Source organism: Amblyomma maculatum, chromosome 2, assembly GCF_055883805.1.
Source record: "Amblyomma maculatum isolate TAMU_Amacu chromosome 2, ASM5588380v1, whole genome shotgun sequence".
Taxonomy (NCBI): Eukaryota; Metazoa; Arthropoda; class Arachnida; order Ixodida; family Ixodidae; genus Amblyomma; species Amblyomma maculatum.
The window spans coordinates 131551933-131575025 of NC_139345.1; the positions used below are offsets into that span (position 1 = coordinate 131551933).

Here is a 23093-nt window from a genome sequence, read left to right on the forward strand (position 1 = left end):
GACTTCAAGAGAAGAGCAGTTTTATTGTTCAATACGCTCGAAAACATACAGTTGGGAGAAACGCAGGCCTCGTTAAATCCGATTGTCATCTATTTCAGTTCACAAAAAATGAGTGCAGAAAATTCATCGAAGTAATAGCTGGGATTTCAGACTGTGTAAAGCACCACAAAACTTCTCTCTGTCTTTCAAAATAGAAGCGCTTAAGAACTTAAAAAATGGTCTGCTAAATGTTAAATGAAATGTCCTGTTTCAGATGTTGCGATTTTTCAGTAAGAAAATTCAGTATTTTGGCATACCTTCCCATCTATATCTGTCGTAGAAATGCCTAAGTAGAGAGACAATATATAGATGTCTGAACAAAATTTAATTAATGCGGTAAAAATGGGGGCGCGTTCTAGCCTATCGAAACAAGCTTAGGGCTGTTGACAGTCACGTACCCGAGTGTGTCGTATTGTTCCCGTTCTGCAAAGTTCATTTTTTTCAGACTCTGTTCCCAGAGCTGTGCGATATGGAGCCCTCAGAGAGCCGCCTTGTTGGCTACCGTACCTGCTTGCTTGTGTCCATCTCCCAGCATTTTGACATTTGTGATAGTGGAATTTCGTGAGCTATGGCGGGCTTGAATTATGCCACCCGCTAATAAGAAACATTAGCTGTCCGGGGTTGTCCATTACAGACCTTTTACCACGCATTAATGCTCAAATGTTTTGCATGGCCTGGTCCCTGGCGTGTCCTTCTCAAAAACCAATGATCGTGGGCTCGGCAGGAGCGGTGGCAAAAAACACTGCCTTGATGAATTTACTGAAGTTAGGGCACGCCGCAAGACCAATCATCCGCTACCACCGAGCCCCAGCTAATTTATACTTCGACCAACTGGATGTGGGAATCTCTGAGTACAGGAATACGCTGCACCTTCTTAAACATAATACAGGGTCTAACAGGTATTAGACCATAGTACAGGGTCTAACAGAAATGTATGCATGAAAGAACGAATATGCAGACGCAAATGCACAACAAATGAATTTTAATACCATCATATTCTTCGCACGTTATCTTATTAACCGTCCACATAATTAGCATTTCTAGTACTCACATTTTTTACCGAATTAATTAATACTATTTCGTTATATAACATGTCAGCTCAGCTTTTAAAAATGAAGAATTTCAACCTGCAGAATTGCTTCCTGCACATAAATTTCCTGCCATCGAATTACTGTACGAGGCTAAGTAAAGTAAGCATCGAATAAGATATGGGCGCACGTTTTTGCTTTTTGCCTCTTCGGCCAGACGTCATTTGACACTCAACACGCAAGTAAATATTTCCTGGTGACACGTGTGATGTTTTTCAAATCTCTGTTCACTTTTTGCACTGATTCTAGCCGTCCTTTTATCGTTCATATGACAGACTGCTCGAGCTGATGACAACGCTTGTAACTGTAGAAGTCGCATCCGCGTGTTACATAACGCCGCCCGCGCGTAATCTCCGAAAACGTTAGACCGCAAGCTCTAGCATTGCTATCTTCCTTCCGCTCAGACAGCATGAGATTAGCTCAAGCGCCTAGACCCAGTTTGCCGCTCAGTTTCGACGTGGAGTTCATGTGTCTTAGCTTCTGTGATGCCCGATATAAATAATTCGCAATAAGCTGCACTCAAGGCAAAAATATGATTTTTGGAATACTGCTAGTGCTACTCCTTAAGATGATGGAAACCAGAAGCGGTGAGATTTTTTTCACCTTTTTTTGCGTTTAAGTTAATGCGGAATGTTTTCGTTCCTCGTTTGTGATAGTGTGAAGGTGGAAAAGGCTTTTGAAACCACATATCCGCTTTATGACTACACGACAAGCTTACGTTATATTTTGCCGGAAATATAGCAAATTGCGAAGCTGATAATGACCCATATAAAACGTCAGTAGTCGCATAAAGTGAGGAACGCAGAAGGCAATATCTTCTCATTTGTTTTCTCAATTTGTAGTGTTCATCACGGAAATTACTTGTGTAACCACCTCGCACCTAAAGTGCAATTTGTTAGGTAACTGAAGGGTACCAATTACGTACCTACGGCGGTCAAATCCGAACCCACGAGCTCTGCGTTAAGGATAAAAATATTTTCAGCCGCAGATTCCACTGTCAGAGCTAATATGGGAGGCGAAGTTCATTTACATGTTCTGAACATTGTCCCATATTCAGCAGTCCAGTATTGATTAATAATATTTGAGAGTCGCATTAGGCATCCACTACTGTTCTCTACCCGTTCCTTTTGAAATTTTAGCTAGATTTTTATGTTAACAATTGAATAAATAATTTTAAACTTTTTATCTAGCTACCATTGACGCGGGTGACGAACTTGTATTGAGCTTAAAAAACAATATTTGCCGGTATTAAACATTTTATATAGCTATAGGAATTGGGTCAGTTATATAAGAGAGTGCTGACACAAGCCTTGAGTTACATCTTTGATGAAGTCAGAAAATCCACTAGCTATGCAGAGTCAGAACACTTTGCTCCTATTCGAGCACGGTTGCATAAGAAACCTATTTCTTAACTTATTCCAAACGAACGCACCGCCAGCTTCAAATGTTATCAGGCATTTATTTCTCCTGAGAATGACTGGCAGCAAACGTAACGTGGTCTTCTTTCTGGAGTATCATACCTGATACAAGTATAAAACAAGCGGTTCAATTTTTTTGTCCCTCTTTAAAACATTTCGTAAAACCACGTAAGCTGCGAGCAGTTTTGCCAAAACGGCCTTAGCGAAAGGACACTTCTATTTCGTGTTATTTACGAGGTGTGCGCGTTCGCCTAGTGCGCAAGTGTGTGCAAACAATATTTAGCATTCACGCGTCCCTTCATTCCCTGATTCGCACAGGGTATAGGCGCTACGATGAAGCCGAAGGGGCGACTTTCGCGGTCTTTCCGTCAAATATTTTTGACTGTAGATACATACTGTAGTTAAGGCTGCTTGCCTACAATTACGAGTATCACTTCACGATATAAGTGCTGTAATGATACAAGAAGAAACAGAATGCAACACATTTTAAGCTCTAGGTATTCCTCTGCTGGTATGGTACGAATGCTTGTTTGTAGCTGTCAAAATACTTTTTGCGCATTGCAGCACTTGACAGTTTATACGAAAAAAGTATTTTTTACTACTCTTAATTCAAGTAAAGATAACCTGTTTCAAAATGATGCTAACTATATAGACGAGAGCGTGTTACCATGCGGATACTTGAATTTTTATATGCTGTTTTTTTTTCTTCTTTTCAGAATCCTGCGCTTCCCTTGACCCGATATTTGATAAAGGTCTGAGCAAAGTGCTGCAATCCAACCGATTTGCGGAAATATCTTTACCCGACTTCTTGAATAGTGAACCAGAACAGCACGGCTTTAGCATAGGCTTCTCCGATGGCACGCTGCGCGGCCTGAACACAATTCGAAGGCGGGGTCACGCTTTCCTGAACGTTGATAACTCTGGCAGCCATCTCAGCCTTCACGTTCAAGGGGGACCTGTCGAAGTTCGTTATGTGGCAGGCTTCAACTCATCGTTTCTGCGATACAAATTCGGTGTTGTTGCAAAGGTGGTTCAATTCCGGGCTTCTTTCTCCGCCGAAGAGTAAGTGCGCAAGTTTTTGTTTTGAGTAAGGAACTATATTTGCTTTCTGTAATGACTACCTTCTTCTTTAATGTTTACTTATAAATTTCATTCTGGTTTCCTGGTCCGAAATGATAACGAATTAAGTCCACTATGAAATTTAAACTCTAGCTTGCCTCTAGCGCTCGCCTCTTGCGCGGTCGATGGCATATGCCAGCGACAGCGTAGCGTCTGATATTTGAACATGCGAGAAAACACATACCGTTTGCGAGTGGAATTTACTCTGAGTTTTAATCAATTGGCGGAAAGTACTGCATTTCTGGCCTAGACCAATCAATGTCCAATTCGGTAAATGAAGCGCACGGCACACGTTACTTCAGTACTGTTCATGGGATTTCATATTTTATTTCTGATGCTCCCCCCCCCCCCCCCCCAAATGCTTACAGTTTCACAGTGTACGTGTTCTGAAGTCTTGTTGAGGTGCGCAATTCAAGACTATACGTGAGTGCACGCGAGGAATGAACGCCAAAACTTCAGGCGTTAGCGCGAACATTACAGTCAGGGAAGCTGTTTATGACAGAGAATTTAGTCATATCGCATGAGGGCAAGAAAGAAGTCGTTACATCCGCTAGATCTTTACTCGGTTATACTTGAAGTTTTCTGGTACCTATTTCACAAAGCTCTGAGTTACATTTCCATTTGAGTTCTTTACTGCTCGGTGAGAGTCCATGCAAAAATTTAAAAGCGTAATTTGTCATGTACCCGAATATTAGACCATTGCAATCGGCATGATCAGAACGGTATTTTACGAGGAGTGTTCAAAACGTAATGCTTCTGAGCTTTTTTTCTTGAAGGCCTTTGAGAACTTATGCAATTCAAAAATACCACACAACCGCGTGTATGCGGGTACTAAATTTTTTTATTTTAATGTGGTCTCGTGGGGTCATAAGGCTTTGACCCGCCGCTAGAAAAATGCATGCATGAGTCCTTTGTACCAGCTTATCAGCATTAAAGCTACCATTTGTTGGAAAAAGCGCATTAGCTTCTCTAGGAACCACTGATTGGTTGAAATTGTTCCAAGAATAGTCATGACGTTACACTCGTTGACGGTGCGTAAAAGAAAGAAATTGGTGTTGAAGTGTTGAAATCAAACATCTGATCCTTCCGCACGAGTCAGATACGTATACCCCTGTGCCAGCGAGACACATTTATTCGAATGGGATAAAACACTGTGTTTAGTAAGGCAACAAGCATGTTGAATTCAGGGTACGCCATGGTACCCCGAAGCGACAGTGCGGATTCCATGTATATATGGCGTCAAACCCTCAAGGTCAAATTGTACCCGGTTTTCTTTCCCCTTTTGATAACGCCCTTCTCTCTCTGCCTGAATGATGCTCTCACGGGTCTGAAATATAGATCCACCACATGCAAGAATAAAAACCAAAGGCACCTAGTCGGGACTATGAGTAGGGCAGCGAAGTGCTATACTCCGTTTTAAACATCAAGTGCAACGCTGCCAAAGCTGGCACTCTTTTTTGCGCGCCCTCCATCCGCGACACAAACTAGTGTGTTGCATGTAGCGAGCGTAAAATAACAAATACTTTGCCGGCAGGCTTCGTGAATAATACATTTGTCATTAGCGTGACAAAATACGCTCTTATTGCGAGCGAACAGGTCGAGATCTGTGATTTTGTATTTTGCGTTTGTCGTCTTTTTCTATGTCACGTTTTTGGCTGTTCCCGCAACTCTGGCCGCCGTGTTTACTCTTTCCGGCTTCCTTTCACATTTGAGAAAATGGCGTCCAGCTCAGCGGCCTCGGCCATCTCTCCTGTACGCTTTTTCTCGAGAGTTTGTACATCCAAGCTGTCAAGGCACGCCAAGCAAGTAATTGCAAATGTGTACTCCCGTACCAGGATCCATTTTCTGGAGAAGTCTGTTCGGGAAGTACTGAGTGATGCGATCGAGGACGCCGGAGTATCTCCCCGTACAGTTGCCAAAATCAAGGCGGAGAGTCTGCGTGGGCCTTTGGCGTCTCCAAAGAAAAGGCCTCGCGACGTGAAGATTTCAAGCTCGCTAACAGCTAAGCATGACAGCTTCACAGTCCACGCCATTCGTCTGAAAGTGACAGTATGTACGCGAAGAAAATAATCCCAACAATAGACAGTCCGCTAAATGCTGTCAATGAGGACGACGACCTGCCGGATTTCAAGCAAACGACTTTGCGGAGGTTGATGAAGGACATCGGATTCACATCTGCAAAAAGAAAATGGAACCTTGCGCTGATCGAGCGAAATGGCATCATTGTCTGGCGCTGCAAGTACCTGCGGGCGATCAAGGAATTCCGAGGACAAGGCAAGTCCGAGTCTTTCCTTGCTTATTTTCTTACGCAGCATGTTTAGACTGAGAGCCTGATTTTAGCGTTGCAACCTCGTAGTAGCGACAGTGAGTGTTGTTTCAGAATAACATATTTAAAAGAAATCACCTTACTGACGTTGCAGCCGACTTTTTGTACAGGTGATGTTTCACGGCCAATTTCGCGCTACGTTTAGGCGGGGCACGTATCTGCATGGGTCAGATTTATTCGTTAAATCCGAATTGGCGCGGCAAACAAAAACAACAAAACTGCCAAAACTTTCGTACCACTGCAATGGGTAATGTCATCTCGTCGTTACCGTAGGAAGGAATGAACATCCGCTTTACACTGCCCATTGCTCTGGTGGTGCGAGGTACTGTTTCTGCTGCTAACGTTGGCGATTTTTGTTCGCAGTCGATGCAAGTGAAAAGATTTCAAATGCTGAGCAATCAATTAAGCACCCTATGAAAACATGCAGTGAATATAAACTGGCTACAAAAGGCCGTCTGGCGCGAAATGTAAGCCCGTACAAGGGAGCAATAAGGCCGAGATAATTTTCCTTCTCGAGTTTCTTTAAGCGGCGGCTTGTGAGACATAGGTCAGCATTGTGTTTGTTGCAGTGCATGCTACTTACATGCTGTAGTGTGTTTGTTTACTTACAAGCATTAACTCGTGCCCTCGGTTTCTTCGCATTTACAGGTGCATCATCTACCTAGATGAAACTTGGGTCAACGCAGGGCACACGAAAGAATTCTTCCGGTAGGACAAGACTGTCACGTAATCTCAGGATGCTTTCTTGAAAGGATTAACAAAAGGCTTGGCTGCACCTTCGGGCAAAGGGGCCCGTTTGATCTTTGTAGATGCTAAGAGCAGTGAAACAGGATTCGTGCAAGACGCTGCTGACTTCTTCAGAGCAAAAAAGGGCAACCGCGCTAGCTACCACTCTGAGATGACTGGCAACTGTTTTAAGGAGTGGTTCACCGACAAGCTTTTACCAAACATTCCGGCCAATAGCGTTGTCGTCATGGACAATGCGCCATATCATAGTGTGGTTCTAGAAAAAGCACCTACCAAGTCAACGCGCAAAGCTGATATTCAGCTTTCGCTCACAAAGAAAAGTGTTTCGTGGTAAAAGGAAATGGTGAGGGCAGAAATGCTGGACCTTTCTAAAAAGGTAAACACACCCCCCCCTTGTGCACCGCATCTTCGACACCCTGGCGGCTGCCCATGGCCACGAAGTGCTTCATTTACCACCGTACCACTGCGAGTTCAACCCCATTGAACTTGTTTGGACTCAGATGAAGGGATACATCGCAAGTCACAACAAATGTTTGACTTTGGCTGAAGTGGAAAAGCTCCTGCCCGAAGCACTGGCGTCTGTAACCCAGGAAAACTGGCAAAACTGTCGTATGCATATGGCGAAAGTTGAGGGTGAAGCATAGTAACGCGATATAATTCTTAACGCTGAAATTGAACCGGTTGTCTTCAGCATTAGTAACTCGTCCAGCTCCTCTTCTGATGAGTCGAGCACTCGTTTCAGTGATGAAGATTCAAGTGGTATTGAGGAACTTGTTTGAAAGAGAGAGGACTTATCGGCATGCTGGGATCCCTTTTGTGCGTGTGTAGTGTAAAGCTAAAAATGTGTGTGCATGTGGGTGTGCGCGTTGATCAGTCTACCGAGGAAACAGAGGACTCCTCCGCATACTATGATCACTTTTGTGCGTGTGTGGATGAAAAGGTGAAAATGTGTGGGTGTGTGTGGTGTTGATGAGTCTACCGAGGAAACAGAGGACTCATCGGCATGCTGTGATCACTTTTTTGCGTGTGAGGATAGAAAGGTGAAAATATGTGAGTGTGTGGTGTTGATGAGTCTACTGAGGAAAGAGAGGACCCATCGGCATGCTGTGATCACGTTTGTGCGTGTGTGGATGGAAAGGTGAAAATATGTGGATGTGTGCGGTGTTGATGAATCTACCGAGGAAAGAGAGAGGACGCATCGGCATGCTGTGATCCCGTTGTGCGTGTGTGTGTGGAAAGGTGAAAATACGTGTGCATGTGGGTGTATGTGTTCATGAGTCTACCGAGGAAAAAGAGAGGACTCATCGGCATGCTGTGATCACTGTCGTGCGTGTGTGGGTGGAAAGGTGAAAATGTACGTCTATGCGGTTGTGTGTGTTGAATCTACCGAGGAAATAGAGAGGACTCATCAATATGCTGGGATCACGTTTGCGCGTGTGTGGGTGGAAAGGTGAAAATGTACGTCCATGCGGTTGTGTGTGTTGAATCTACCGAGGAAATAGAGAGGACTCATCAATATGCTGGGATCACGTTTGCGCGTGTGTGGGTGGAAAGGTGAAAATGTACGTCCATGCGGTTGTGTGTGTTGAATCTACCGAGGAAATAGAGAGGACTCATCAATATGCTGGGATCACGTTTGCGCGTGTGTGGGTGGAAAGGTGAAAATGTACGTCCATGCGGTTGTGTGTGTTGAATCTACCGAGGAAATAGAGAGGACTCATCAATATGCTGGGATCACGTTTGCGCGTGTGTGGGTGGAAAGGTGAAAATGTACGTCTATGCGGTTGTGTGTGTTGAATCTACCGAGGAAATAGAGAGGACTCATCAATATGCTGGGATCACGTTTGCGCGTGTGTGGGTGGAAAGGTGAAAATGTACGTCTATGCGGTTGTGTGTGTTGAATCTACCGAGGAAATAGAGAGGACTCATCAATATGCTGGGATCACGTTTGCGCGTGTGTGGGTGGAAAGGTGAAAATGTACGTCTATGCGGTTGTGTGGGTTGAATCTACCGAGGAAATAGAGAGGACTCATCAATATGCTGGGATCACGTTTGCGCGTGTTTGGGTGGAAAGGTGAAAATGTCCGTCCATGCGGTTGTGTGTGTTGAGTCTACCGAGGAAATAGAGAGGACTTATCAGTATTCTGTGATCACGTTTGCACGTGTGGGAGTGGAAAGGTGAAAATATGTGGGAGTGTGGGGTGTTAATGAGTATACCGAGGAAAGAGAGGACTCATTGGCATGCTGTGATCACTTTTGTGCGTGTGTGGATGGAAAGGTGAAAATATATGGGTGAAAGAGAAGACTCATCGGCATGCTGTGATCACTTTTGGCTATTGCTCAGTTCAGTGTGAATTTGGTTGTTCGAGTCATGTCTTCGTTATTACGTGTCCCAGGAATTTGATTTTGTTTACTGAAAATGCACTTCTTTTTGAACCCTTTCCAGATATTGCCCAGATTCTCGTAATAAATAACGTTGTTCGATGGCCTGCACATTTTGTTTCAATTTTGAAGCACTTGGCTGATTGTGCGTTGCTGTACCTTCACTGAACGCGTCCTTTAATTCGTATGCACTGTGATCCATGCCACTGGCTGTTCCCAGAATAAACAATTTCTCGCAAACACTGCAGGGTCAGCATTCTTGGTTGTCCTCTCTCATTTAATTTTTGCTCTTTCGAAATATTTCTTCATAGCACAACTTTTTCTGCATTCTTGATGCTCCCACAGCTTGGAACTTCTTTTGCCTGGCTGCATTAAAATCCTGCCTGAGCTGCCTCTGCGCTTCTTGGAGAGCAGGAAAATCGAGACAAGCTGACTTGCCTCTGTGTTACCTTTCTATATATTTGTGCATGACAACAAATCAGTTACTCTTGAGGCAGTACTATTTTTGTCACTATGTAAATCAAGGCTGTTATAAATTTAGCACTTAAAATGGGAAAACAGGCCATTTCGTGAAGGTGTGTGTAAAAATAATTTGACCTATCAGTTAAAATATACTGGTATTTTGTTGCATATAATAGCCCAGCTAAAGAGCTCTCTTTTCAACGACAAAGTAAAACGCACTTTGCTCAAGAAAGAAAATTATCTTAACAAAAGTGAATTGCAGATATGTACAAAATGTTACCTATATACAGACAGAAAATAGGTGATTAAGGAGTCTAGAATACGTTTTCTGCGCTCCAGTGTAATGAACCAGCTTTCTAAATGAACAGACATCTTCCTTCTAACTTGACGATTATTAAAAATAATTGTACTCGTCAAGTCCTTTGGGCTACTCTACAGCACAGGGGCAAAGTTGGTCTCAGACACTTTTGGCGACGACTAGATCCGCCGTTAACCGGTTCCACAAAGCAATTCATAACATGCCAGGCACCTTAAGAGAGACCCACAAAATAGCGTGTTCTTCAGCAACGGCCAAATCAAAAGTTGCAGGCCACTTGTTAATCGGGCCTCGGCGGAGCACTCGCCACTGTGCTAATTAAACCCGACGAATGAACATCATCTTTTCACACAAATCTATCGCTTGCATCTAAAAGTATAGTCACAATGCTGCAGAGTCGGTAAGAAAAGTGGCACTGCTGACAAAAAGCTGATGAGACTCATTGACAACATATTTTGCGCGGCTCATATTAACGCAGTGCATAAAATGCAGAAATGCACAGAACAATGCATAAAATTAAAGCGATTCTGAACAAAGAGAGATCTCTCATTCAAGTGACGGAAAATGCAACTTGCGATGAAAAAATAATGTGAAAAAGAAAGGTTCACCATGCGGGATTTCAACCCATATACCCCCGTTGCCTGTCGACTTCCTGGAGCGACGCATTAGACCACTCGGCCACAGAACAGCTCCTTTTCTTCAAACATGGTAGTTAATACACGTGGTTATGTACAGAAAGGATTATGTACACAGACTATTTACAATGCACTCAGCAGTTGCTGTGATGCACAACGGAAAACACAACTAAAAGGCAGGCAAAGATAAGCACCATGTCACCAGCGGAAACCAATCAAGTTGAAAGTCCTTTTCATCATAAATGTCCTTCAGTTGCAGCATCATTCTGCTAGAATGAAGTCTAGGTGGAACAACAGGTTCAGCGTTGCGATCCAACATGTGTGTCTTCCACAAGCTATGAAGCCCAATAAGGAAAAACATGTTATATGGTTCGTAATCAGATTGTGTAACAGCAAGATACCGCAAACTGCACGAATTTAGAACAAAGTATTTCGTTAGAGTTCTTTGCAGCATGTCCGAAAAAATAATTGCGTCTTTGCAATTATTGAATCAGTGCTCAATTGTTTCAGGCACATCACACAGACAGAAGATTACAGAAGATACAAAATAGTTTTCCTATGGAGCCATGTGTTAACAGGTAGAGCTTCAGTTTGTAATTTAAAGAAATATGTTTTCGTGCACGGAGAAATCTGCATTTTGCGCACCCTCTTTAGCACATCACGACCTTAAGGCCACAGAACAGCGCGGAGTAATACACCTCTCTTTATTGTTTTGCGGACTACTTCCGTAGCCTTCACAACGTTGCACTTCATGTTTGGAACGGAGTATATTCAGACAGTTTTGCAACTGCTACTTTTATGTCAGACTGCTGTGAGCGAGGATTTTCTCACGTGTGCTGGTGCTGTTAAGGGAACTAAAAGGTGGTACAAATTATCACAAACGACTTTATTCAACAGTGGCGCACATTAACAAAAATTGAGCAAGGTTACATTAAAAATTAAACAGCCCCTGTTAATATGCGGATATATGTGTGTACTTCGTAATTTTCCATTGAACAATGTGGAGAAAAAACGGCATTATGTTTTGGACACCACTCAAAAAATACTTAGTATTTGACTTATGATCATTGCCTTAAACGCATTAGATGTTGGGCACAGCGCCTACGCAGGACAATGCGAAAGCTTTTGGTAGCCGTTGCAATGCTAGACCATTTGTCATCTGTGTGTACATATCACGTACAATCCTGCAATAATCTACAGTTGCCTAAGAAATTAAAGCGGTGCCCTTTAAGAATGGACTCGGAAGACCTTCATTTAAATTAAGAGCACAAAATATACAAATTTGGGAAAGATAATCCAGAAGCCTACTCAATGACATATTGGTACATTAGAATTTGTCAGCATGCGTATTCACTCCCTTCAATTTGCTCCCCGTCCTATCCATGATTCCTGCAAGCAGAAAAGAGCTCTTCGTGTACTGCATTTCGTTTGTAGTTTTTGTTTTCATGCATAAAGGTGTTTTCTTGATTAGATGTGTTTTTTTTTAATACGCAGTATGAAGATTGCCACAGTTTACCTTTCTTGTGCTCGTCCTTTATTAACTTAAAAGAAAATGTGTCCGAGAGTAAAATGCTACCGCCTGCTGAAAAATAAGCCTCAGGTATGAAGAGCTGAGAATATTCTTCGGAATGGTATACTCTGAATAGTTTATTCGTCTTTTGCAGTAAGTATACTTCTGGCGGTTATTCTAGAGGAGTTCAGTGGAATGATGTATTCAATCACCCAGCCGTTTATAAAAGAATCGATCATAAAACGTTCCATGTGAATTGTAAAAAAATAAAGTACCACGTGATTCATGATTCCAACTCTTTTTTATGAAAAAAGTAAAGCACTCATTTCGCGATACATTTCCTACTCCGCCTTCATTTCATGTGTCCCACATGGAAGGGCGTTTTGCTTCCTAACTACAAACCAGATGAATAACGTAGCTTACAGAGATTCACAAAGAAGACTGAAGCAACATAATTGACAATTTTTTATTTGTAGGCCTTCTCCAAACCACCTCAGACTCGAGGTCCATGGTCTACGGATGTCGAGGATTCGTCTGTTTCTCAACAATTTCACCTTCAGTGGCGGTGTCTACGACTACGTTGTTGACTACCTGAGACCGCACATTGAAAAGAAGGTTGGCCAGTTGATAGCCAGGGAGCTTCGAAATTTGGCTCTCCAGACTCTCAAGGCAGTCAAAGTTTACGCCGCAAGCAGCGAGGAAAACGACATCTTCGCAGAAGGTATGCACAGCACCACGCTGCAGATAAGCTTGGCATGAAAGATAAGAATGTTGGGAAATACTGATCTTTGATAAGAGTATCAGTCCACTCAACACGTGCAATATTCAGGCTTTGAACAGTGCTGTTTGAGAATGTTATGCGATTGAATGAACTACATTTATATACTGCCACTATCACAGTACTAAGTCGTGAAAGCGTTCTACCAATTAGAGTAATTTTACTTACCTCTGGGAAGGCTGCAGATCATTGTAATCAATGTTTTGGTTCGTGCTACAAAAAGCAAGAAGAACAATGTGAGAAACAATAAAGTCCGCTTCATAAACATATTATTTTTCTTTCTCAAGCATTCTACGGTGGCAGCATTTCATAGAACGAAGGTCTAATCAAGCAAAGCATCTATGGGGTAGAGAAAAATGGTCATATTAGTATACAAGTAGCGAGCGCAACCCGCTTCGGCAGTTGCTAACATCGAAAACGCGTGACATAACGTTTGCGATTAGATACAACAGAAGTTTTTCAGAAAATTTGCGCATAAACACATTTGATAGAAACAACGTATTCATCTTTTTTTCACTGAGTCTAATATACCTTTTTTAATTTCATAAATAAATGATGGGGTTAAAAGCAAGCAGGAGTTAAGGAAATTGTGTAAAGTACACTCAAAATTCAAGGCGATACTTTCTTCACATTCTTTTGTGGACATCAACGCAAATAGAACCGTGACTCCAGCCGCAAAAAGAAGAATCTATTTTTACCAGGCAGAATTTCAAAGCTAGAAATGTCTCGTAATTACGGTCAAAATAAGGTATATTCAATACATAAACAAATTCTCTATGATGCGTTTCCTTTAACACGCGAAATCATCTGCAATGAAGACGTTCGAGGGTGACGCATGATACGTGTCTTTGGTAGCCTAACAATGGCAGCGAGAACATGATGAGTGACTGTTTAATGAGAGCATCAGCTAGGAAGTAAAACTGCCAGCCACTGCCGTCTTCTATCCCCAGGTGGAAAAATTTTGCTGCGAGAACCATAGTCAAGCAGAATCAAGAAAGTGATCGCTTGTATGCGGCGAGTTTCGACGAAAACACAAATACATCCGGAGCGGAGCGGCTTCGAACTAAGGCATTTGCTGCAAGAGCGAACTGAAGCCGTAGCTTTGGCCGCAGCCTATCACCCCGCCATTCAAATTGCAGCAAATTGCCGCGCTGTGCACACCGTCGGCTCCACGAATTGACTTCCTTCTGGTCGCATAAATTTTCGCCCATCCTATTCATTTGACTGCGTTAAAAGCCTGCCATTTTGCTTCGTCCGTACTATACGATATTTGTTTTACATAAACTATCCCTCCAAAGTAACCGTTTTTCAATTTTCTAATTTCTACTGTTAGATTGCGTTTCGTCAGGTATAGACTACGTCAAACATGGCAGTATGAAATCCCCCGACTGAAACAATGCTTTTTACTGTACCCACTTTCACCTTCCTCTTCAAAGGCGTGGTTTGTACTTTTAATCATTGCTCTCAACGTATGAAGTTTTTAGAGCAATTGTTCGCGTGCTCAAGCACCGCCGCATGGTTTCTTTCGCGATTTTCGTTAAATTAATTGGTACTTAAATATAATTCATGACAGCCATGTATCTGCTAATCATGCATGGCTTCCAGTGGTATCACTGGGGTCCGGCCTAGTGGCGGTGGGGAGTCGCTGTATTTATAAGTTTTAAAATCGAACCAACATTAGGAGTTTATGACGCCTCTTTCATCAGAGTCGCAGTTAACCCGTGCCTGGAGGAAGGCTCTTGGAAGCGCTTCCAGCTATTTGGCCCTGATACGGGGTCAGCATCCCGGTGGCAACAGTGGCGGTGGCGGTACTGACGACGACTCAACGCCAAGGAGGCCGTTTCCAGAACGGCAGCGAGAGCCTCGCAACGCAGAGGTAGAGCGTGAGCGCGGAGTGTTCGACAGCTGTCTTCGGACGCTCGTCCAGTCTGCAGGCTACGACCCGGCGCCGCTTCCGTCGGACTTTGAGGAATTCACTTTTTCTTTCGGCCGGGTAATGGTGTCCGGTGGGAATTTGACCGGCCTGTCCAGTGTCTACAGGAACGGCGACTGTACCGTAATGTTCGGCGAGTGCGGCGCCGCCATTCGGATGGATCTGGGATTCGAGGACCTTGTGATTAAGGCTGTGGCCTTTATTGCCGACGGCCACAGCGCCCGGCGTGCAGTCTTGGATGTGCGTATTCCTGCTGTGGAAGTGGCTCTCGACATCACAGAGTAAGTAGAGGTTCAATTCAATTTAATTCAATTTAATTGTATTTTTCAGAAAGCTTCTGAAGGGTCACCTGGGCTAAACACTGTTATGTCAGCATGACAAGGCCCAGGTGCCCGATCTACAAGGCAGGGCATGGTGGCCTAACATTACGTCGGAACCATTTCTAATCTGTTCAAATATATATTTTAGAAGCTGTACTACAAGATGGCCTATTATAAAAAAATGCGCTATTGGAGTAAAGTGGAGGAAAGTGAGTGCCACTGGAAAGTAACAGGGCGCAGAACGATATATAGCACCTATTGATTTATTTTGCCTTCAAATGCGTTGTCCCGGACGTCGCATGCAAACATAATGAGCACCACGTTTCAAAAAGCAGGAAGGTTTGGAAACAATTCGATGGAGTTCGATTCCGGAGTGCTGTAATAAGTGCAACATATGTCAGCCGAGACTGAGCAGCCGAAGTAACCAGATGATCATTTAGGTTGCAAGCTGGTTCTGTTTAGGTGATAGCATTACAAGTGTATTGCTGTAAATATTTTATAGCAGTCTTACAGAGACAATTCCTTCTGGCTGTTTACTTCGTCATACTTTTCAATTTGATGATTTGAAAGTATTGATTTTCCATGCCACTCTACACATTCTTCTGACTAATATCGTTGTAGTTTAGCTACTCATGAATGATTCTAGGCTTTTCCTGACATGCAAGCAGTCATTTTTCTGTCGGTTAGTGCCACATATTTGCAATGATTTCGGGCGTAGTGTCTTTGCTAGCAATTACATCAAGCCTTAAAAATCCAGAGTAGTGTCACTTTTTTGTTCTCAGCTATCCTGCTTTTCTAAGGGCAACCATAATACCAAAGTCGCGAAATGACACCTTAATTTTCAGATATAGTCTACAATCGCCATTCACACAGGTAACTAACTAAAAAGTACTTTTATCTGAAGCAGAGCCTACCTATGACATAAACTGATTCCCGCAGAATTTTCAGTATGATAGGTAATAATCATGCTTAAGAGGTGAGAAAAATCTGCACAAAGCGTAGCTGAGACGTGAGTCAAGTCTAAGCATATTGCCATATCTCTAGGAGAACCTCGTCATGTCATACATTCTAATTGAGAATGAACTAGTAAGTCCAAGCATTCACAAACATGCGAACCGGCTGAAAGAATGGGTATCCCATCGCCGGGAGGGGGCTACATTTTTCTCTGCAATAAATATGAGGACGGATGCAATTGCCACCACAGAAGGCCAGCCGGTGCCTAATGCAAAAACTGTGTCGCTAAATCATCGGTGCATTTCTATGACATGGATGCTAGAACACACAGAAATGGCACCTAGATTAAATTTCAGTCAGCTGCCGGAGTTTCTGAAAAATGCATTTGAGGTCAATAATGAGTAGGTCAGAAGGCAAACGCGTTTCTTATGGATGGCTGGAGTTGAGCCGCTATCATTGATAGCGCTCTTGAGATTTCAAAATTCTGATATATCTTCATTTCAATATTTAGCCATATTTCAGTTCAGGTGTGTGCACACATCTTGCAAGGGTCAAGATGGCAAAGCCCATTGTGACGCAAGGGTCACAATAGGATGACTTTGTTATAAAAACTACTTCAAAAGATGTCCAGAGTGAGTGAGTAACCGTTTTATTTAGTGACCGGCAGGGTTTACAGCGATCGGGCCCATGCCTCCCCCGTCGGAACATCAACGTCTTGTATCTTCGGCGCCTCGAGCGTCTGATGGAGAGCCACTTGATCAAGATAATTATTAATTATCTGTTGCCAGAATAAACGAGCAGCTCCACTCCAATTGTGTCTGTGGTACAGGAGTTGGTTTCCTCTCCGGCAAGTTGTTCATTGCCTCTGAGAGCAAATTCGAAAATAATTCTAAACTGACCCGAACTACGAACAAACCGCCTACATTGACACCGAAGTTGTGGTTAATGTTACTAGCAGCATCTTTCTTAGGTAGCCGCCGGTATTATGAGTTGACAAGTCACAATACCTGTGCAACTCATAATACCTAGATCTGTGCAACGCAGATCAAAATGTGCAGTTGCTGTGAAATGTGATGGCGTCCGCATTTTAAACTTGAGATCCACGATTAAGTATTGTGTTGAACACCAGCTTTATGAAGAACGAATACCAGCTAGGTAACTACTTCTCAGGGGACATAAGACGACTATGCGACACGTCACTGCTTACATTGTTCAAGAGCCTGAGTTCAGCAGCAGCGCGGATTGTCAGGGGCGGATTATTAGATCCTTTAGAGAATGAAGTTACAAGCTTGTTCCATAGTTTCGCGGTTCTTATAATGGCCACTGTGTCCGGCGCGTACCGCTGCTGCTTAAAACATAAAGTTAACTTAGTTCCCGGGCGCCGAAATTGAATTCTTCACTACATTGCTCTCATTTTTTGCAGGAACAACAGCCAGCTACACATTCTCACCTACCGTATGTCCTTTATGGCTCCAGTCGCAGTCACCCCATTACCTCCTGTACGGCATGCTTCTGCGGAGCCGTTTTCCAGCGGCCTGTCAGAAGTTACGCTCAGCGAAGAAGACTTGCAGCAACTGAAGACGTCCTCGCGCAGATACCTTGAAAGACTGATCCAAGCCTTTCAGCGGTTTATTTCTGACCCTCCGCTTCTAGAGCCGTAAGGCCCTGGACTGCTGGAATCCGTGATGTTTAAATAAAAAATGTTCGTTTGGATTTGTTTAGATGTTATAAAAAGTGGATGAAAATCCTTTATGCGCTAGGCGCTCTGACGGAGTAATTTATGTTTGCGGTTTACTCCAACAAGCTCCTACATGCCGCTCGCTTCGATTTCTTCTTTTCAGCGCACCCTGCCTATCAGGAAACTGAAACTGCGTACTGGAGAAATATTGGGATACCTAAGCAAAACGGAGTACCCCTAGTATAATTGTTTATATTATATTTATTATATAGGTACCTTTACTATATTGGAAAAACCAATACTTGTACAGTTGTCAACACACCCTTACGTAAGCCAAAGTAACAAGACGTGGAGCCTGTGCGTAAAAATCAGTGTTGCAGGCGTTACTAAAAAACGTAACTAAACACTTTACTCTTTAAGCTGAAGAAAGAATGCGTTACCGTGCTACGTTATCTACAAAAAAGGTAACGTGGTAACGTGTTACCGTTACCGGAAGAAAGTTCCACACGTCATTTCATACTTACTTCATGGCCCTAAATTTCCATTAGTGTATCTGCTGCAAGAACTCACGATAACGGCATTATAAATCTCATATTTCACATGAAAATTCTACTCAAATACTGATTTTACCCGATATCTTGATTTAACGTAGATACTTTGTGCTAATGTACAGGAATATATTACTGTTATTGCCCAGTGCTACGTTGCCTGTACAGTAACAGTTAATGGCTTCTAGCACTTGGGCACAGGGTGAAGCCCTTTTCTGAATGGGACGTTAAACCCGATATGAGACCTCATCATAAATTTTAACTTCACTAAAAAACCATCGCTGAACTCTAGAAGACATTAACGTACTACTAAAGAACCTAATGTTCCAAAATGAAAGATGTGTCTTCTAACAAAATAGACGTACAAATTGTGTAGCAATAAAGACACGCTTAAATGAAATATTTTCGGAAAAATATTTTTCAGCACATAAACATTTTTTTTTTACTTCAGCCTTTTTATTGAGCGCAAAAAAAAACTGAGTGTTTATAAGAATGTATTCAAGGTCAGCCTCGCTGTCTGATGAATTCAATAGCAGCAGCGTTGGCGGTAACGCGTTAGTTTTTCGGTAACTTAGTAACTCAGTCATTGCAACTCCGGAACTATAAGAGGTGAGGTAACTGCTTTCTTATTTTTCCAACAGGAGGTGTCACGTTAATATTTAATTTTAATCCAGTTGTCCTCCCATATGCCCATTTTCAGAAAGAAGGAAGCGTAGAGTGCCTAAAATAATGTGGCAAAAGAACAAAATGCTCAGGTCCTCTCGACGACCCTTGTTGCGGTTTTTATGCTTGTCATAAAAAAACCTGCCTTTTAAAAATTATTTTTGCTTATTACCTCCTAACAGTGTAAGCAAACATTTTCTCATTTTGCAGCGGAGCACAGCACCATAAATCAACTCCTTCGTATAAAAAGGTGCCGCAAGTCATACTTTTTCCATGTGAAACTCTTAATGGGCCTAACTGGTTTAAGGAACAATCCCCAGTTAACAGGAGATGATTTCCAGTTGGTTCACAGTTAGCTCACAGTTGGTTCAAAGTTGAGAACAAATAAAAGAAATATGAAGCGGATGGTATGTTTACTAAGCTGTGGCTGCATTTTCTGCATCACACCAGCGTAACTTAAAGGAAAAGCACCTAAAGTCCTGTCACTAGTCGAATAGGCGCCGTAGTTTTCCCCTTATACCCCTTATACTTCAGTTTTCTGACGCTTTTCTATAACCTGCGCGGCTGAGAACAAAATAATCAACTTATTTATCTGTGAACCATTGTTCGAAGCTTTTGTGTGCCCTTTAGCTGTGATGGTCTGGGCGAACGTATATTTTCATTGCGAATAGCCGTGCTTTAATAACATGCTTAGGTGTGCTCCAATGTGATGATGTCATAGTTCTGCAGACCAATCTTAATTTTTTAAGAACGACTTTTCAGTGTCTATCAATGCCTGGTAGTGCTTATAAAGGGGCATCAGGTTTTCGCCTCAGCAAGAGGGGCATGCTGCGCTGCAAGTTAACTGTTTCAAGCAAGAGTATTAAGAGAAACAGCCTGCCTTCCGCATTAGCAAAGATAAAACGTGGAACGCAGGAATAATTAAAACGTGCAAAGATTTGTCTCCCCTTGCACAGTCATAGGCGCGTAAACATACAATCGGTCAAGCGAGAGTTCTAATCGGCGAAAAATAATCTAATGGCCATACCACAACGCATATTCGACATATTGCTTTTCTTTCATGCTAAGTTCTCGCATTAAACTGCTGAAATGGAATTCCAAGTCATCACAACTGCTTTATTAATTATTTATATATGCTTACGAGCTTCTCTACAGTGGCCACTCGTCCCAAAAGTCACGGCGGAAATACACAGCTACACTTGGACTCCACAGTGGACTTACGCTGCTCATATATCTACCAAAGCCAGTGATGTGGATGCCGATGCCATGACATTCTTAACTTCGACATAATTGGGCCTCTTATTAGGGAAAATAAAGCAAATTTTTTCAATTAACTGCCGTAAAGACAGCAACACATTTAAAGTGTTTATTAAAAAAGAGCTTGCGAAAAATCGACTCTCGTCCGATTTAACAATCAGCGGCGGTACAACTAAGACAACATGCAGCAATGGACTGCTGAAGTAAGTACCCTTTATCACCATATAAATCTTCATGGCGACACGAAATTTATTTAGTTATGGCGCTGAGTTTGCCACACGGCATAAAAGGTGGTGGTAGAGTCACAGAAATGTGTGGAGTGGAGCCATGTGCAAGAAGTCACATAAACTGCGTGCATAAATGTTGTTTGTTATCCATAAGTGGAAATGAGAGTAATTAGTTGGTGATAGCCCAGATTCTTGCAAAATGGTCTTGCGTATATGCGAAGTTCCTGGGCATGTCCATATTAGATGCCGGACAGTGGTGTCGCAAGCTGGTTCTTCGCAGTGTGGGCATTTGTCGGGAACTGAAATAGTAGGACTTTCCCACTGGTGTCGAACGGCGGGTGCAAGGGCCACTCCGACTCTCAGCCGTCTCAGAGATACCTCCTCCACCCTTGTTAGATTGGGGGGAAGGGGGTACGTACACGGGGGAATTAGGACACGTGTAAGCTGTCTGAGGGATGCTGATGATGTCAAATTGGTCAGGAGTGGATCCGGTGGCAAGGAATCATGAATAGGTTGCGACACATCTAGTGCATGAGGAAGCACGTCTGCTGCTATGGTATTCAAATTTGTGTTGTCTTGAACCCAGTGAATGATTATCGTCCCTGGGTAACGGTGACAAGCAGCATGTATAGTCTGTGCGACCCTAAGAGTGCCATGGACTTTCTTTAAATGCTTTAGGGCTTCTTTGGAGTGAGTCATTATGTAAACTTGTCTAAACGTAGGGTCGGCAGGTAACGCTTCTATGGCGTTTAAGATAGCTTGCACTTCGAAGGCAAGAGTTGATTTGGTATCGGTAAGGTAAGTTCGAGTGGTGTTCAGGTGAAGGTGGGTCTAGCTTATGAAAGCAACTCAACCATATGTTAGGGTTACGGCTGCATCTGTGTAAATAATACAGTCATCATGTGTTGCGCAAGAAGTTATGGGGAATGATGATGAGAGCTGCGACTTCTTGGTGAGTAGAGGCTTATTAGAAGTAAGGTGGTAGTAGTCCCATTGAGGTGGCTGGTTCTCTAATTCAGGACGAAGGGAAGCTTTTCTTTCTCTGTTTGTCTGTCTTTGGGCCGTTCATTCTGCCAGCGTGTTAAGATGGGCGTACTCCTAGAGTAGGCGGATAGGTGCTGATCGAGGCAGTCCCGTAATGACTGCATGGCCTCGTGGTTGAGTGCCTCGAGTGGGGACCATTGCCGTTTTGTCAGTTTCTGAAACTTTGCCTGGTATAGAAGCCGCGGTTGAAAGACACTACGAACAAGTCGGCGAGCGGTATCTGATCGGGCATCACCAGAACGATTTGCTATTCTTCAAATTAGTCCCAGTGTGTTCATGGCACTTTTGCGTACATCTGATAACCAAACTATACCTTTTCCTGAAGAATGTACATGGAGGCCCAACACCTTGGTATATTCCACTTCAGGGAGGGGTGTATTGTCAATTGTCAACGCGAATGGATTAGCTTTGAAACTTCTGCGTCCGGCCTTATTGCTCACATGGACATAACATGTTTTGGTGAGGTTGAGGGATAGGCCTGTGTTATTGAGAAATTTCTGAAGGAGATTAATGGCATTTTGCAGGAAGTCTTGCTGCACTGAGCGGTTTGTAGACCACATAGTAATGTCATCTGCGTAGGCTAGCACTTTAATATTAAGAATTTAGGCAAGTGCATGTATGAGAGGAATAAATGCAATATTAAACAAGGTTGGGGCTAAAACTGAGCCCGGCGGTACTCCGCGATTCGAAATGAAATGTCCTGTTGGTTTTCCATTTACACGGATAGCAAACGTTCGGTGAGAGAGGAACGCGTGAATTGCACGACATAGCTGTAAGTGCATTCCAAGTGATGACATAGTATTGAGGATCGCTGTGCGGAGGATGTTGTCGTTGGCTTTCGTGATATCTGTTGCTACGACTGTGCGGCGACACGAAATAAATGGTTCAATAAGCCATTCAAATGATCGAGTGCGCTATGTTTTTCATACTTCATGCTGGTTGACAAGCCACCTTGAGCTGGAAACGTGCGGCATGCAGCACTTCCGAGTGCTTGTCATTTCGTGTCGTCGACATGGAAGTCTTTTACTTATCAGATAACGCCGAAGTATTTTCGGAAATGCAGCATCCACAACGCGCTCGCTGGCCTACAAGATGATGCAAATTGCTGGGGATACTTGGGCTGCGTGAAGCACTCGTTGATTTCTAAAGACTCCGAGTAACGCATGCGCACAGTTCTTGGCAGTATAGCGTGTAACGTGTATTCAAGCAGCATTTAAAGAAAACAAAAATAAACAGTGAGACCAGCATTAAGAGCCAATGGAGAACGATTTGTTTCTATGTAAGCGTGCTTTCCAAAGCGTCTGCGATTCAATGCCTCGTTTTATAAGCAGAGATTGCTGATACGACTTGTAGTCTAGTCCAAATGTTATGCTGGTTTTCACGGTACACCTTACTGACTGAAATCTGCGCGGCATCGATTCAAAGCCTGCTTTTCAAAGTTGATGGCCAAGAGAATAAAATATTGCTGGAATGAAAGCAGATAAGACGAGAAAATTTAGCACTACAGCAAGTAGAAAAAACGGGGAAGTTTATTCTGCCAAAACTCTGATTCTCACCCCAAATTCTTATTTACTTTCATTATTTATTTATTTATTTATTTATTTATTCATTTATTTATTTATTTATTTATTTATTTATTTATTTATTTA

General features: G+C 42.9%; 1 protein-coding gene and 1 pseudogene across 1 annotated transcript; both read left to right on the plus strand.

Moving 5' to 3' along the window:
- The first annotated feature begins 1566 nt into the window (after window positions 1–1566).
- On the plus strand, window positions 1567–17740 carry LOC146199896 (uncharacterized). Its single transcript, XM_084592826.1, has 5 exons — window positions 1567–1714; window positions 3262–3607; window positions 12519–12763; window positions 14527–15034; window positions 17451–17740. Exons 1-5 carry the CDS (start codon window positions 1660–1662, stop codon window positions 17686–17688), a joined length of 1392 nt encoding a protein of 463 aa, XP_084448952.1. The 5' UTR covers window positions 1567–1659; the 3' UTR covers window positions 17689–17740.
- LOC146199897 (uncharacterized) lies at window positions 5716–7516 on the plus strand (annotated as a pseudogene).
- Window positions 17741–23093: the final 5353 nt, after the last annotated feature.

Excerpts from the sequence above, each read along its gene's own strand:
- LOC146199896 (XM_084592826.1), top strand. The coding sequence starts at position 1,660 with ATGATTTTTGGAATACTGCTAGTGCTACTCCTTAAGATGATGGAAACC. Across the intron at positions 3,608-12,518 it reads GCTTCTTTCTCCGCCGAAGA|GCCTTCTCCAAACCACCTCA; the intron begins GTAAGTGCGCAA and ends TTTTATTTGTAG. Across the intron at positions 15,035-17,450 it reads GTGGCTCTCGACATCACAGA|GAACAACAGCCAGCTACACA; the intron begins GTAAGTAGAGGT and ends CATTTTTTGCAG.